The 17,035-nt window shown below is 44.4% G+C and overlaps 1 protein-coding gene across 1 annotated transcript in view; it reads left to right on the forward strand.

The window, feature by feature from the left end:
- Nucleotides 1-17,035, forward strand: part of adamts3 (ADAM metallopeptidase with thrombospondin type 1 motif, 3) — a 210,917-nt gene that overhangs the window by 132,743 nt on the left and 61,139 nt on the right. Inside the window, 6 exon segments of the mRNA XM_064936528.1 lie at nt 3,687-3,800; nt 3,892-4,085; nt 6,055-6,230; nt 8,059-8,192; nt 11,988-12,111; nt 16,643-16,726. Of these exon segments, the coding sequence (XP_064792600.1) occupies nt 3,687-3,800; nt 3,892-4,085; nt 6,055-6,230; nt 8,059-8,192; nt 11,988-12,111; nt 16,643-16,726 (826 nt within the window).

The following is a 17,035-nucleotide window of genomic DNA, read 5'->3' on the forward strand; positions in this document are numbered from 1 at the left end:
CTGTTGGGATCTGTATGGTGTTATTGGTGCTGTTGGGTTCTGTATGGTGTTATTGGTGCTGTTGAGTTCTGTATGGTGTTATTGGTGTGTTAGGTGCTGTATGGTGTTATTGGTGCTGTATGGTGTTATTGGTGCTGTTGCGTTCTGTATGGTGTTGTTGGTGCTGTTGGGTTCTGTATGGTGTTGTTGGTGCTGTTGGGTTCTGTATGGTGTTTTTGGTGCTGTTGGGTTCTGTATGGTGTTATTGGTGTGTTGGGTTCTGTATGGTGTTATTGGTGCTGTTGGGTTCTGTATGGTGCTGTTGGGTTCTGTATGGTTTTATTGGTGTGTGGGTTCTGTATGGTGTTATTGGTGTGTTTGGTGCTGTTGGGTTCTGTATGGTGTTATTGGTGCTGTTGGGATCTGTATGGTGTTATTGGTGTGTTGGGTTCTATATGGTGTTATTGTTGTGTTAGGTGCTGTATGGTGTTATTGGTGCTGTTGGGTTCTGTAGGGTTTTATTGGTGCTGTTGGGTTCTGTATGTTGTCATTGGTGCTGTTGGGTTCTGTATGGTGTCATTGGTACTGTATGGTCCTATTGGAATGTTGGGTTCTGTATGGTGTTATTGGTGCTGTTGGGTTCATTATGGTGTTATTGGTGTGTTGGGTTCTGTATGGTGTTATTGGTGCTGTTGGGTTCATTATGGTGTTATTGGTGCTGTTGGGTTTTGTTATCGGTCAGAGATAGAGGTGTAGTGGGTTTGCACTCAAAAAGATGTCGCATAAATCTCATTTATTGAGACAAAAAGATGCCGCATTACATTTTTAAAAATATTTTCACTGCATCAGGTATGGGATGCGGCCATAGCAACATATAACAAGCAACACGTAGCATGCAGACAGTGGAACATATCACAAGCAACACTTAGCATGCAGACAGAGGAACATAGAACAAGCAACACGTAGCACGCAGACAGAAAAACATAACAAGCAACACGAAACATGCAGACAGAAAAATGTAACAAGCAACACGTAGCATGCAGACAGAGAAACATATAACAAGCAACCCGTAGCATGCAGACAGAGAAACATATAACAAGCAACACGTATCATGCAGACAGAGCAATAGCACAAAAAGAAACAAAACAAAATACATAAAAGCAAAAGTGTTTCCACACCTCACCAGCTACAGACAACATGGAAAGCAGCAATACACAGCTAGGGATTATGTTCACAAGTTTGATTGGTCTTTAGCCATGTCTTTATGTTCACAAGTCTGATTGGTCTTTAGCCATGTCTTTATGTTCACAAATCTGTTTGGCCTTTATCCATGTCTTCATTTTATTTATTTTACCTTTATTTATACAGGGTTTTCTCATTGAGATAACATCTCTTTTCCAAGAGAGACCTGGTCAAAAGCAGCAGGGGGAACAATGTTTCAGACAAACAACTTGCAGACACTAACACAACATTAAACAAAACTATAAACACACATACAGTACAACAAAAACATTTTACTTTAAATATACGAAAGTCTTGACTAAAAACAGCTGGCCTACAAACAATTACACTTGTCTATGATATATACATCGATCAAGTGTTTAAACTCCACCAACGAAACTAGATCATCAAATGTTAAAATGTTCAGGAGAGAATTCCAGGACCATGGAGCTAAGTAATTAAAACTATGTTTTTTGTGAAGGTGTGATAGGTGACGCAGTTTTGTGTGTCTGATGGCAATGTGTTCCAGACATGGGAAGCTCTCGCAGAGAAAGCAGATTGACTAAAGTTGCTTTTCCTTAAGGGAACTATACAGTCACCTCTCATGGCAGACCTTGTGGATCAGCTGCCATGACTTTGGGTTTTCTGTTTAACTAAAGTACTGAGTGGCACGGGGGAGCCAGGCCATTTAGGATCTTGAATACAAGACATGCATCGGTGTATTGCACAAGATTTTTCCAACTCAGGAGCTCATGCTTTCTGAGGATGTAACAGTGATGATTGCTGTTGGGCTTCCTATCCAGCACTTTGAGAGCCTGTTTGTACAGACTGAATGTGTTATAATGTTGTACAGCAATCTCGGCCCAATGTACTGATGTGACCTACTTGTTGTGTGTGTGTACTGACATGTGGCCTACTTGTTGTGTGTGTGTACTGACATGTGACCTACTTGTTGTGTGTCTGTACTGACATGTGACCTACTAGTTGTGTGTCTGTACTGACATGTGGCCTACTGGTTGTGTGTGTGTACTGACATGTGACCTACTTGTTTTTTGTGTGTGTACTGACATGTGACTTACTTGTTGCGTGTGTACTGACATGTGACCTACTTGTTGTGTGTGTCTGTACTGACATGTGCCCTACTAGTTGTCTGTACTGACATGTGACCTACTAGTTGTGTGTCTGTACTGACATGTGACCTACTTGTTGTGTGTGTCTGTAGTGACATGTGACCTACTGGTTCTGTGTCTGTACTGACATGTGACCTGACATGTGACCTACTTGTTTGTGTGTGTGTGTACTGACATGTGACCTACTTGTTGTGTGTGTCTGTACTGACATGTGACCTACTTGTTGTGTGTGTCTGTACTGACATGTGACCTACTTGTTGTGTGTATATACTGACATGTGACCTACTTGTTGTTTGTGTGTGTGCTGACATGTGACCTACTTGTTGTGTGTGTGCTGACATGTGACCTACTTGTTGTGTGTGTACTGACATGTGACCTACTTGTTGTGTGTGTCTGTACTGACATGTGACCTACTTGTTGTGTGTGTCTGTACTGACATGTGACCTACTTGTTGTGTGTATGTGCTGACATGTGACCTACTTGTTGTGTGTATGTGCTGACACGTGACCTACTTGTTGTGTGTGTACTGACACGTGACCTACTTGTTGTGTGTGTGTGTACTGACATGTGACCTACTTGTTGTGTGTGTGTGTACTGACATGTGACCTACTTGCTGTGTGTGTGTGTACTGACATGTGACCTACTTGTTGTGTGTGTGTGTGTACTGACATGTGACCTACTTGCTGTGTGTATCTACTGACATGTATGTTTAACTGATAGATGCACACACACACACACTACATGTTCATGTTTTTAAATGGAAGTATTTTGTCTGTAATGTATTTTTCGATATATGTGTTGGACCCCAGTAAGACTAGCTCCTAATGGGGATCCTAATAAAATATAAAATGTATTCAGCCATACACATACATTTTTTAAAATCGTTTTTTTTTATTTCACCTTTATATTATTTCACCTTTTAATTTTCAGTTCTCATTTACAACTGCTAGCTGGCCAAGATAAAGCAAAGCAGTGCAACACAAACAACAACACAGAGTTACACATGGAATAAACAAATGTACAGTCAATAACACAATACAAAAAAACGATCTCTATAGAGTGTGTGCAAATGGCATGAGGAGGTAAGGCAATAAGTAGGCCATAGTAGCGAAGTAATTACAATTTAGCAAATTAACACTGGAGCGATAGATGAGCAGATGATGATGTGCAAGTAGTGATACTGGTGTGCAAAAAAGTAAATAAAAACAATATGGGGATGAGGTAGGTAGATAATGATATGCCATACTGCAGCTGGCTGACTGGCTTCCTGAACATCTCCTGTCTATCGTTCCATTGGAACTCCAACCCAGTAAACCACAGACAGCGTTTTAAAATGTATTCTTCTTCTTCTTTCAGTTTCGCACATTTGACCCATGTAAGCAGCTGTGGTGCAGTCACCCTGACAACCCATACTTCTGCAAGACCAAAAAAGGCCCTCCTCTGGATGGTACTGAGTGTGCTCCTGGGAAGGTGAGAACTCCTATTAAACTATGCATAACTACGTAACCATTAGCTCAGCTTGTTGTTGTGTCTGTCTGACTGTCCTCTGTCTCCTCTATAGTGGTGCTATAAAGGTCACTGCATGTGGAAGAATGTCAACCAGGTGACGCAGGATGGCTCCTGGGGCTCTTGGATGAAATATGGTTCCTGTTAACCCCTCCCGCTAACCCCTCCTGTGGGACCGGGGTTAACCCCTCCCATAGCTAACCCCTCCCAGAACTCCTCCTAACCCCGCCAGTGCAACAACCTCCCATAGTACCAAGACCCGATACACGTTACCACACCCTCCCCCCAAGCTCCTAACCCCTCCCATAGTACCACCCTCCTCCTAACCCCTCCCATAGTACCACCCTCCTAACCCCTCCCATAGCACCACACTCCCCCTAACCCTAACCCCTCCCATAGCACCACACTCCTCCTAACCCCTCCCATAGTACCACACTCCTCCTAACCCCTCCCATAGCACCACACTCCTCCTAACCCCTCCCATAGTACCACACTCCTCCCTAACCCCTCCCTAACCCCTCCCATCCCATAGTACCACACTCCTCCCCTAACCCCTAACCCCTCCCATAGCACCACACTCCCCCTAACTAGCACCACACTCCTCCCCTCCCATCCCTCCCCAACCCCTCCCATAGCACCACACTCCTCCTAACCCCTCCCATAGCACCACACTCCTCCTAACCCCTCCCATAGCACCACACTCCTCCTAACCCCTCCCATAGCACCACACTCCTCCTAACCCCTCCCATAGCACCACACTCCCCTAACCCCTCCCATAGCACCACTCCTCCTAACCCCTCCCACTAACCCCTCCCATAGTACCACACTCCTCCTAACCCCCTCCTAACCCCTAACCCCATAGCACCACACTCCTCCTAACCCCTCCCATAGCACCACACTCCTCCTAACCCTTCCCATAGCACCACACTCCCTTTAACTCCTAGCACCACACTCCCCCTAACCTCTCCCATAGCGAGGGAATTAGAGGGATTGTACTTAAATTCACACAGGACACCAGATAAGACATACCTGTCGCCAAGCCCACTGGCTCCAAGTCATCTACAAGTCTCTGCTAGGTAAAGTCCCGCCTTATCTCAGCTCGCTGGTCACCATAGCAGCACCCAGCCGTAGCATGCGCTCCAGCAGGTATATCTCACTGGTCACACCCAAAGCCAATTTTTCCTTTGGTCGCCTTTCCTTCCAGTTCTCTGCTGCCAATGACTGGAACGAACTGCAAAAATCACTGAAACCGGAGACTCATATCTCCCTCACTAGCAATAAGCACCAGCTGTCAGAGCAGCTCACAGATCACTGCACCTGTACATAGCCCATCTGTAAACAGCCCATCCAACACCCTGATCCCCATACTGTGTTTATTTATTTATCTTGCTCTTTCAGTATCTCTACTTGCACATTCATCTTCTGCATATCTACCATTCCAGTGTTTATTTGCCTTACCTCCCTTTTATTTATTGCTTTACCTCCCTTATCTCACCTCATTTGCACACACTGTATATAGACTTTTTCTACTGTATTATTGACTGTAACTTTGTTTATTCCATGTGTAACTCTGTTGTTGTATGGGTCGAACTGCTTTTCTTTTTCTTGGCTAGGTCGCAGTTGTAAATGAGAACTTGTTCTCAATTGTCCTCAAAGGTGAATTTAAAAAAATGCCCAGGCATGTTAGAGTTATTTGTAAACTATCGAGCACATGTTAGCTAGGTAGGTAGGTAAGTAAGCTAGGTAGGTACGTTTTAGCACATTTTAGCTGGTTATCTAAATCTTGTAAATATCATGGCCAGATTATGTGCCCAGGGGCCTCAACCCCTAGGAAGCCGCCATGGATTTTGTTGAGTCACCCAGGTATCATAGGAACACGCATAAGACATGGCATTACAATTGGATTTGATTTAACCTGGCAAAATGTGTTGAATTGCAGGAAAATAGCTTGAAAACTTCAAAATGTTCTCTCGGCCCATGGCAAAATGTGTAGAAGCGGTGTGAACAGTTTGGGGTCGGCACGGGCCGTGCGGTGGTTTTTTTTGTTGATAAATGACAATATCCATCCGGACCTTTTACCACACACACACAGGACATTTGTGTGACTGAACTTTCTCAAATAGTATTTGAGTACCCCTGCACTACCTGATAGTAGATATGTTTGTGTAATTTAGAAAATGTATAATGTTGATAGTGTATGTTTCTCCCCTCTCCTCAGCCCCTCTAACGGCGGTGGGGACTGTCCCGGGGTGAATTACGAGTACCAGCTGTGTAACACCGATGACTGCCCCAAACACTTTGAGGACTTCAGGGCCCAGCAGTGCCAGCTACGCAACTCCCACTTTGAGTTCCAGAACACCAAACACCACTGGCTGCCCTATGAGCACCTTGATTGTGAGTAGTGTATTCACTGTTAAAAAAAGCATTGCAAAAGGGTTCTTCAGCTATCCTTATAGTAGAACACTTTTTGGTTCCAAGTAGAACTTTTTTTTTGCCAGCCATGGAGCACCACTGCGCCTCAACGGGCCCTATTAGCCGGCGATGGAGCACCACAATGCCTCAACGTGCCTTACTAGCCAGCCACGGAGCACCACTGTGCCTCAACGGGCCCTATTAGCAAGCCATGGAGCACCAGTATTCCTCAACGGGCCCTATTAGCCAGCCACGGAGCACCACTGTGCCTCAACGTGCCCTATTAGCCAGCCACGGAGCACCACTGTGCCTCAACATGCCCTATTAGCCAGCCACGGAGCACCACTGTGCCTCAACATGCCCTATTAGCCAGCCACGGAGCACCACTGTGCCTCAACGTGCCCTATTAGCCAGCCACGGAGCACCACTGTGCCCTATTAGCCAACCACGGAGCACCACTCTGCCCTATTAGCCAGCCACGGAGCACCACTGTGCCCTATTAGCCAGCCACGGAGCACCACTGTGCCCTATTAGCCAGCCACGGAGCACCACTGTGCCTCAACGGGCCCTATTAGCCAGCCACGGAGCACCACTGTTTCTCAGCGGGCCCTATTAGCTAGCCATGTGGCACCACTGTGCCTCAACGGGCCCTATTAGCTAGCCATGGAGCACCAGTATTCCTCAACGGGCCCTATTAGCCAGCCACGGAGCACCACTGTGCCTCAACGTGCCCTATTAGCCAGCCGCGGAGCACCACTGTGCCTCAACGGGCCCTATTAGCTAGCCATGGAGCACCAGTATTCTTCAACGGGCCCTATTAGCCAGCCACGGAGCACCACTGTGCCTCAACGGGCCCTATTAGCTATCCATGGAGCACCAGTATTCTTCAAAGGGCCCTATTAGCCAGCCACGGAGCACCACTGTGCCTCAACGTGCCCTATTAGCCAGCCACGGAGCAGCACTGTGCCTCAACGGGCCCTGTTAGCTAGCCATGGAGCACCAGTATTCTTCAACGGGCCCTGTTAGCTAGCCATGGAGCACCAGTATTCTTCAACGGGCCCTATTAGCCAGCCACGGAGCACCACTGTGCCTCAACGTGCCCTATTAGCCAGCCACGGAGCACCACTGTGCCTCAACGTGCCCTATTAGCCAGCCACGGAGCACCACTGTGCCTCAACGGGCCCTATTAGCCAGCCACGGAGCACCACTGTGCCTTAACGTGCCCTATTAGCCAGCCACATAGCACCACTGTGCCTTTACGTGCCCTATTAGCAAGCCACGGCGCACCACTGTGTCTCAACATGCTTTTTATTTTGTTTTATTTGTACTTAACCTTTATTTAACTTGATTTAGATTGCATCAAATCAATTGTGATTGGTTACATACACATATTTAGCAGATGTTATGACGGGTGTATTGAAATGCTTGTGTTCCTAGCTCCAAAAGTGGAGTAGTATCTAACAATTCACAACAATACTACACACATCTAAACGTAAAATAATAGAATTAAGACATTTAGCAATGTCGGAGTGGCATTGACTAAAATACAGTAGAATAGTATACAGTATATACATATGAGATGATTAAAGTGGCCAGTGATTCTATGTCTATGTAAATATGGCAGCAGCCTCAAAGGTGCATTGTTGAGTAACCGGGTTGTAGCCGACTAGTAATGGCTGTTTAACAGTCTGATAGCCTTGAGATAAAAGCTGTTTTTATTTTTTTTAAAGCCCGACAGGATGCTCTCAATAGTACATCTGTAAAAGTTTGTGAGAGTTTTAGTTGCCAAGTCAGCTGTACTGTGTTTCAGCCAATAAGAGGTGCCACCTCTACTGCCAGTCGAAGGAGACTGCTGACGTGGCATACATGAAGCAGCTGGTGCATGATGGGACACGCTGCTCCTACAAAGACCCCTACAGCATCTGTGTCAGAGGAGAGTGTGTGGTGAGTAACCTAACTCTAACCTAATGTTACCTAACCCAACTATATCAGGGGAGAATGTTAGGTGAGTAACCTAGCCTTAACCTAACCCCAAACCTAACCCTACAGCATCTGTCAGGGGAGTGCCTTGAGTTGACTACCCCTCTGTGTTACTATTATTAGTATTATTCTTTTTAATTTAACCTTTATTTAACTAGACAAGTCAGTTAAAGAGCAAATTCTTCTTTACAATGACGGCCTATCTCGGCCAAACCCGGAACGATGCCGGGCCAGTTGTGCGCCACCCTATGGGACTCCCAATCACGGCCGGATGTGATGCAGCCTGGATTTGAATCAGGGACTGCAGTGACACCACTTGCACTGAGATGCAGTGCCTAGCATTCCAGAGGGACATCAGAGACTGTAACGTTCTTTGCTTCACGGAAACATGGCTCACTGGAGAGACGCTATCGGAGTCGGTGCAGCCAGCGGGTTTCCCCACGCATCGCGCCGACAGAAACAAACATCTTTCTGGTAAGAAGAGGAGCGGGGGCGTATGCCTTATGGCTAACGAGACGTGGTGTGATCACAGAAACATACAGGAACTCAAATCCTTCTGTTCACCTGATTTAGAATTCCTCACAATCAAATGTCGACCGCATTATCTACCAAGAGAATTCTCTTCGATTATAATCACAGCCGTATATATTCCCCCCCAAGCAGACACATCGATGGATCTGAACGAACTTTATTTGACTCTTTGCAAACTGGAATCCATACATCCTGAGGCTGCATTCATTGTAGCTGGGGATTTTAACAAGGCTAATCTGAAAACAAGACTCCCTAAATTGTATCAGCATATCGATTGTGCAACCAGGACTGGCAAAACCTTGGATCACTGTTATTCTAAATGCCGCGACGCATATAAGGCCCTGCCCCGCCCTCCTTTCGGAAAAGCTGACCACGACTCCATTTTGTTGATCCCTGCCTACAGACAGAAACTAAAACAAGAAGCTCCCACGCTGAGGTCTGTCCAACGCTGGTCCGACCAAGCTGATTCCACACTCCAAGACTGCTTCCATCACGTGGACTGGGATATGTTTCGTTTTGCGTCAGACAACAACATTGACGAATACGCTGATTCGGTGTGCGAGTTCATTAGAACGTGCGTTGAAGATGTCATTCCCATAGCAACGATTAAAACATTCCCAAACCAGAAACCGTGGATTGATGGCAGCATTCGCGTGAAACTGAAAGCGCGAACCACTGCTTTTAATCAGGGCAAGTTGACTGGAAACATGACCGAATACAAACAGTGCAGCTATTCTCTCCGCAAGGCTATCAAACAAGCTAAGCGTCAGTATAGAGACAAAGTAGAATCTCAATTCAACGGCTCAGCCACAAGAGGTATGTGGCAGGGTCTACAGTCAATCACGGACTACCAAAAGAAAACCAGCCCAGTCACGGACCAGGATGTCTTGCTCCCAGGCAGACTAAATAACTTTTTTGCCCGCTTTGAGGACAATACAGTGCCACTGACACGGCCTGCAACGAAAACATGCGGACTCTCCTTCACTGCAGCCGAGGTGAGTAAAACATTTAAACGTGTTAACCCTCGCAAGGCTGCAGGCCCAGACGGCATCCCCAGCCGCGCCCTCAGAGCATGCGCAGACCAGCTGGCTGGTGTGTTTACGGACATATTCAATCAATCCCTATCTCAGTCTGCTGTTCCCACATGCTTCAAGAGGGCCACGATTGTTCCTGTTCCCAAGAAAGCTAAGGTAACTGAGCTAAACGACTACCGCCCTGTAGCACTCACTTCCATCATCATGAAGTACTTTGAGAGACTAGTCAAGGACCATATCACCTTCACCCTACCTGACACCCTAGACCCACTCCAATTTGCTTACCGCCCAAATAGGTCCACAGACGCAATCTCAACCACACTGCACACTGCCCTAACCCATCTGGACAAGAGGAATACCTATGTGAGAATGCTGTCCCTCGACTACAGCTCGGCATTTAACACCATAGTACCCTCCAAGCTCGTCATCAAGCTCGAGACCCTGGGTCTCGACCCCGCCCTGTGCAACTGGGTACTGGACTTCCTGACGGGCCGCCCCCAGGTGGTGAGGGTAGGCAACAACATCTCCACCCCGCTGATCCTCAACACTGGGGCCCCACAAGGGTGCGTTCTGAGCCCTCTCCTGTACTCCCTGTTCACCCACGACTGCGTGGCCACGCACGCCTCCAACTCAATCATCAAGTTTGCGGACGACACAACAGTGGAAGGCTTGATCACCAACAACGACGAGACGGCCTACAGGGAGGAGGTGAGGGCCCTCGGAGTGTGGTGTCAGGAAAATAACCTCACACTCAACGTCAACAAAACTAAGAAGATGATTGTGGACTTCAGGAAACAGCAGAGGGAACACCCCCCTATCCACATCGATGGAACAGTAGTGTAGAGGGTAGTAAGTTTTAAGTTCCTCGGCATACACATCACAGACAAACTGAATTGGTCCACCCACACAGACATCATCGTGAAGAAGGCGCAGCAGCGCATCTTCAACATCAGGAGGCTGAAGAAATTGGCTTGTCACCAAAATCACTCACAAACTTCTACAGATGCACAATCGAGAGCATCCTGTCGGGCTGTATCACCGCCTGGTACGGCAACTGCTCCGCCCACAACCGTAAGGCTCTCCAGAGGGTAGTGAGGTCTGCACAACGCATCACCGGGGGCAAACTACCTGCCCTCCAGGACACCTACACCACCCGATGTTACAGGAAGGCCATAAAGATCATCAAGGACAACAACCACCGAGCCACTGCCTGTTCACCCCGCTATCATCCAGAAGGCGAGGTCAGTACAGGTGCATCAAAGCTGGGACCGAGAGACTGAAAAACAGCTTCTATCTCAAGGCCATCAGACTGTTAAACAGCCACCACTAACATTGAGTGGCTGCTGCCAACACACTGCCTCAACTCCAGCCACTTTAATAATGGGAATTGATGAGAAATTATGTAAAATATATCACTAGCCACTTTAAACAATGCTACCTAATATAATGTTTACATACCCTACATTATTCATCTCATATGTATACATATATACTGTACTCTATATCATCTACTGCATCTTTATGTAATACATGTATCACTAGCCACTTTAACTATGCCACTTTGTTTACATACTCATATGTATATACTGTACTCGATACCATCTACTGTATCTTGCCTATGCTGCTCTGCACCATCACTCATTCATATATCTTTATGTACATATTCTTTATCCCCTTACACTTGTGTGTATAAGACAGTAGTTTTGGAATTGTTAGTCAGATTACTTGTTGGTTATTACTGCATTGTCGGAACTAGAAGCATAAGCATTTCGCTACACTCTCATTAACATCTGCTAACCATGTGTATGTGACTAATAACATTTGATTTGATTTGATTTTAAACTTCTGCGACCTTCTGGAGCCCCCCAAACATATTGTGTTAGGGGAGAGTGTGGTGATATTCTGGACAAACATTGACAGTGAATGTTCTGAAATATGAATGCTCAAGAAGGTTACAGGTAAAAGTTATCAGAGTATCAGATTAATGTTGAAGATAAAATCATGTATTTGAAGTGAAAGAACCAGCTTAATGTCTCTCCTTCAGAATTAGTCTGCCTCTTTACTGAATGTCATGTTTTGGCACTAGCTAATCAAGGGTTAAAAACAACAGCTTCAAGCTTGTTACAAATATCACTCCTGATTTCCCAAAACAGACTTGACGGGTCTTGCTTTTCTGTGTGGTTCTGTCTTCCAGAAAGTTGGCTGCGACAAAGAGATTGGTTCCAACAAGGTGGAGGATAAGTGTGGAGTGTGTGGTGGAGACAATTCTCACTGTCGTACCATCAAGGGAACCTTCACCCGCACCCCCAAGAAAGCTGGTAGGGGACACATAACACTGCAACACACATCCACATCAGTCCATCACCTAGCAACAGTCCTCTCACAGTGTCCATCACCTAGCAACTGTCTTCTCACTGTGTCCATCACCAAGCAACAGTCCTCTCACTGTGTCAAGCACTCCATCCACATTTTGTGTTTCATATCAAAATATAATTGTATTTGTCACATGCGCCGAATACAACAGGTGTAGATCTTACCGTGAAATGCTTACTTAATAGCCCTTTCCCAACAATGTCGAGTTTTTTTAAAAGTAAGTAAGAAAAATGTGCTAAATAAACTGAAGCAAAAATAGTAACACAACACAATAAAATAACAACAAGGCTATATACGGGGGGTACCTAATATATAGTTGATGATGGTATTGATGGTGGTGTTGGTTATGATGATATTGATGAAAGTGATGGTGGTGATGATGGTATGGATGATAGTGATGATGGTATGGATGATAGTGATGATGGTATTGATGATAGTGATGATTGTATTGATGATAGTGATGATAGTGATGATGGTATGGATGATAGTGATGATAGTGATGATGGTATGGATGATAGTGATGATGGTATGGATGATAGTGATGATGGTATGGATGATAGTGATGATGGTATGGATGATAGTGATGATGGTATGATGATAGTGATGATGGTATGGATGATAGTGATGATGGTATTGATGATAGTGATGATGGTATTGATGATAGTGATGATGGTATTGATGATAGTGATGATAGTGATGTATGGATGATGGATGATGGTATGATGATAGTGATGATGGTATGGATGATAGTGATGATGGTATGGATGATAGTGATGATGGTATTGATGATAGTGATGATGGTATTGATGATAGTGATGATGGTATGGATGATAGTGATGATGGTATGGATGATGGTGATGATGGTATTGATGATAGTGATGATGGTATTGATGATAGTGATGATGGTATGGATGATAGTGATGATAGTGATGATGGTATGGATGATAGTGATGATGGTATTGATGATAGTGATGATGGTATTGATAATGGTATTGATGATAGTGATGATGGTATGGATGATAGTGATGATGGCATTGATGATAGTGATGATGGTATGGATGATAGTGATGATGGTATTGATGATGGTATTGATGATAGTGATGATGGTATGGATGATAGTGATGATGGTATTGACGATAGTGATGATGGTATTGATGATGGTATTGATGATAGTGATGATGGTATGGATGATGGAGGTGATGTTGATAGTGATGATGGTATGGATGATGGTGATGATGGTATTGATGATAGTGATGATGGTATTGATGATAGTGATGAATGCATTGATGATAGTGATGATGGTATGGATGATAGTGATGATGGTATGGATGATGGTGATGATGGTATTGATGATAGTGATGATGGTATTGATGATAGTGATGATGGTATGGATGATAGTGATGATGGTATTGACGATAGTGATGATGGTATGGATGATAGTGATGATAGTGATGATGGTATGGATGATAGTGATGATGGTATGGATGATGGTGATGATGGTATTGATGATATTGATAATGGTATTGATGATAGTGATGATGGTATGGATGATAGTGATGATGGTATTGACGATAGTGATGATGGTATTGATGATGGTATTGATGATAGTGATGATGGTATGGTTGATAGTGATGATGGTATGGATGATGATATTGATAATGGTGTGGATGATAGTGATGATGGTGTGGATGATAGTGATGATGGTATTGACGATAGTGATGATGGTATTGATGATGGTATTGATGATAGTGATGATGATATGGATGATAGTGATGATGGTATTGATGATAGTATTGATGATGGTATTGATGATAGTATTGATGATGGTATTGATAATAGTGATGATGGAATCGATGATAGTGATGATGGTATTGATGATAGTGATGATGGAGGTGATGTTGATAGTGATGGTGGTATGTTTGACGGAGGTGATGTTGATAGGGATGATGGTATTGATGAAGGTATTGATGGTAGTGATGGTATTGATAATATTGATGGTGATGCTGGTGAGACATGCTGCAGGGCTTTGCTTCAACACTTCACTAACACATCAAGTTCCTGATGAACTGCTGGTTAGTAGAATGAGGTTTGTTAGAGCAGGCAGGAACAAAACCCTGCATGAGTGTTGCCCCCTCTTCCTGCTCTTTGTTAACCCTTTCCTCTAACTGTCTGTTGTCACTAAACCCCTCACCTTTCTTTCCTCTGTCTGTTGTCACGAAACCCCTCAACGTTCTTTCCTGTCTGTTGTCACTAAACCCCTCAACGTTCTTTCCTGTCTGTTCCTCTGTCACTAAACCATTCAACGTTCTTTCCACTGTCTGTTGTCACTAACCCCCTCATCGTTCTTTCCTCTGTCACTAAACCATTCAACGTTCTTTCCTCTGTCTTGTCACTAAACCATTCAAAGTTTTTTCCTCTGTCACTAAACCATTCAATGTTCTTTCCTCTGTCTGTTGTCACTAAACCATTCAACGTTCTTTCCTCTGTCTGTTGTCACTAAACCATTCACAGTTTTTTCCTCTGTCACTAAACCATTCAACGTTCTTTCCTCTATCTGTTGTCACTAAACCATTCAACATTCTTTCCTCTGTCACTAAACCCCTCACCGTTCTTTCCTGTCTGTTGTCACTAAACCATTCAACGTTCTTTCCTCTGTCTGTTGTCACTAAACCATTCAACGTTCTTTCCTCTGTCTGTTGTCACTAAACTATTCAACATTCTTTCCTCTGTCACTAAACCCTTCAACATTCTTTCCTCTGTCACTAAACCCTTCACCGTTCTTTCCTCTGTCTGTTGTCACTAAACCATTCAACGTTCTTTCCTCTGTCTCTTGTCACTAAACCATTCAACGTTCTTTCCTCTGTCTGTTGTCACTAAACCATTCAACGTTCTTTCCTCTGTCTGTTGTCACTAAACCATTCAACGTTCTTTCCTCTGTCTGTTGTCACTAAACCATTCAACGTTCTTTCCTCTGTCTGTTGTCACTAAACCCCTCAACGTTCTTTCCTCTGTCTGTTGTCACTAAACCCCTCAACCTTCTTTCCTCTGTCTGTTGTCACTAAACCCCTCAACGTTCTTTCCTCTGTCTGTTGTCACTAAATCCCTCACCTTTCTTTCCTCTGTTGTCACTAAACCCCTCACCTTTTTTTCTTCTCTCTGTTGTCACTAAACCACTCACCTTTTTTTAACAGGAAAAAAGTTAAGCAAGAGATGCCAAAAAGATATCCCTTTCTTGGAAGACACAACCTGCAAGTATCCAGTGTTCTAGACCTTACAGTTCTCAACTCCTTAGTCCCCTAGCCCCTATACCCTAGTCCCCTACTCCCTAGCCCCTATACCCTAGTCCCCTATCCCCCACACCATAGTCCCCTACTCCCTAGTCCCCTAGCCCCCTACTCCCTAGTTACCTAGCCCCTACTCCCTAGTCCCCTAGCCCCTACTCCCTAGTCCCCTAGCCCCTACTCCATACTAGTCCCCTAATTTATACCTTACCTGTGTACGCAAGGCAATAATGCAAGTAGCTACCCAAAACGGTGATCCTGCATACTTACATCAAGTTTAGAATTGCAAATCTGTGCATGTCTGTGTATGTCACATACTAAAACATATAAAATACCCAAGGTCACCAATTTGGGTAGCTAATTTTATTAATCAGGCTTTACAGATAGCTTAGAAACGTTCTACACCACTGAATTATGACAAAACTACTGCTTTTCACTCAGTAGAATTGATACAGATATAGGATCTTAATTTGAGCCAGTTTGCTACTGCAAGAAAATAATCCTGCAGCAACAGGAAATGTGAACTATTATGTGGATTATAATTAATTTACATTTTTGCAGGGGTTGATACATTTTTCTTAAGAGAAAATCAAGTCTGAAATTTCAAAGTGGAAATCAGAAATGTCAGAAGGCTTTTTAAACCTCAAATACATTACATGTTTTAAATGTCCTGCTATGCATGAACGTTCTCCTGCAACAGTTTGATCAAATTTAGATCCCACATCTGTATGTTGTCCTGTTTCTGTGCCATAGCTCATCGTGAGACAGGTCTGCCAACCATAAAGGGAATATTGGCCACTCCCAGGCGTCTGATTGATGACAGATTTAATCTCTGTAATGTAGAGCAGACACACATACTGCCCTTTTTACATCAGCAGATGTCACAAAGTACTATACAGAAACCCAGCAAGCAATACAGATGTAGAAGCACGGTGGATAGGAAAAACTCCTTAGAAAGGCAGGAACCTAGGAAGAAGGGTAAAATCATGTGTGTGAGAGGGGAATGGAGAGAGGGAGAGAGAGGGGAATGGAGAGAGGGAGAGAGAGGGGAATGGAGAGAGGGAGGGGGATGGAGAGAGAGAGAGAGAGGGGGGGGGTGTGGGGAGAGAGAGATCATATCGTGATAGTTTCAACAGCAAGTCAATGAAATGAAGGCATCAGAAAACAACTAACTTGTTGTTTTTTTTGTTTGAAGGGAAGACGAGAGGAGCATTTACCTTGCCTAAAGGAGCTCGGAATGTTTATCTGAATGAAACAGAAGATTTTAGAAATGTACTTGGTGAGTCTTGATGGGTTTGCAGAGGTGGTGGATATCCTTGGAGTAGAAAATACGGCTTTGCAGCTTCCGTGTGGATTTACTGTTTCCTGCTTATTGACACCTGGCTCAAAGCTCTCCCATTCACTCATCATTCAGTGTCTTTACTATCAATGTAATTATGATACATGCTATATACAATACTGGACACCTACCCAGTTTGAAATGTAGGCCATTACTACATGAAGTTTTTTGACGTTTAGTTTTAAATGGTAGTGGAACAGCCATGCTTCAATAGAGCTCCCTCACCCATCACAGTCCTGTGTGCCCTGT

Source organism: Oncorhynchus masou, chromosome 25 (genome assembly GCF_036934945.1).
Source record: "Oncorhynchus masou masou isolate Uvic2021 chromosome 25, UVic_Omas_1.1, whole genome shotgun sequence".
In the NCBI taxonomy this organism is placed as follows: domain Eukaryota; kingdom Metazoa; phylum Chordata; class Actinopteri; order Salmoniformes; family Salmonidae; genus Oncorhynchus; species Oncorhynchus masou.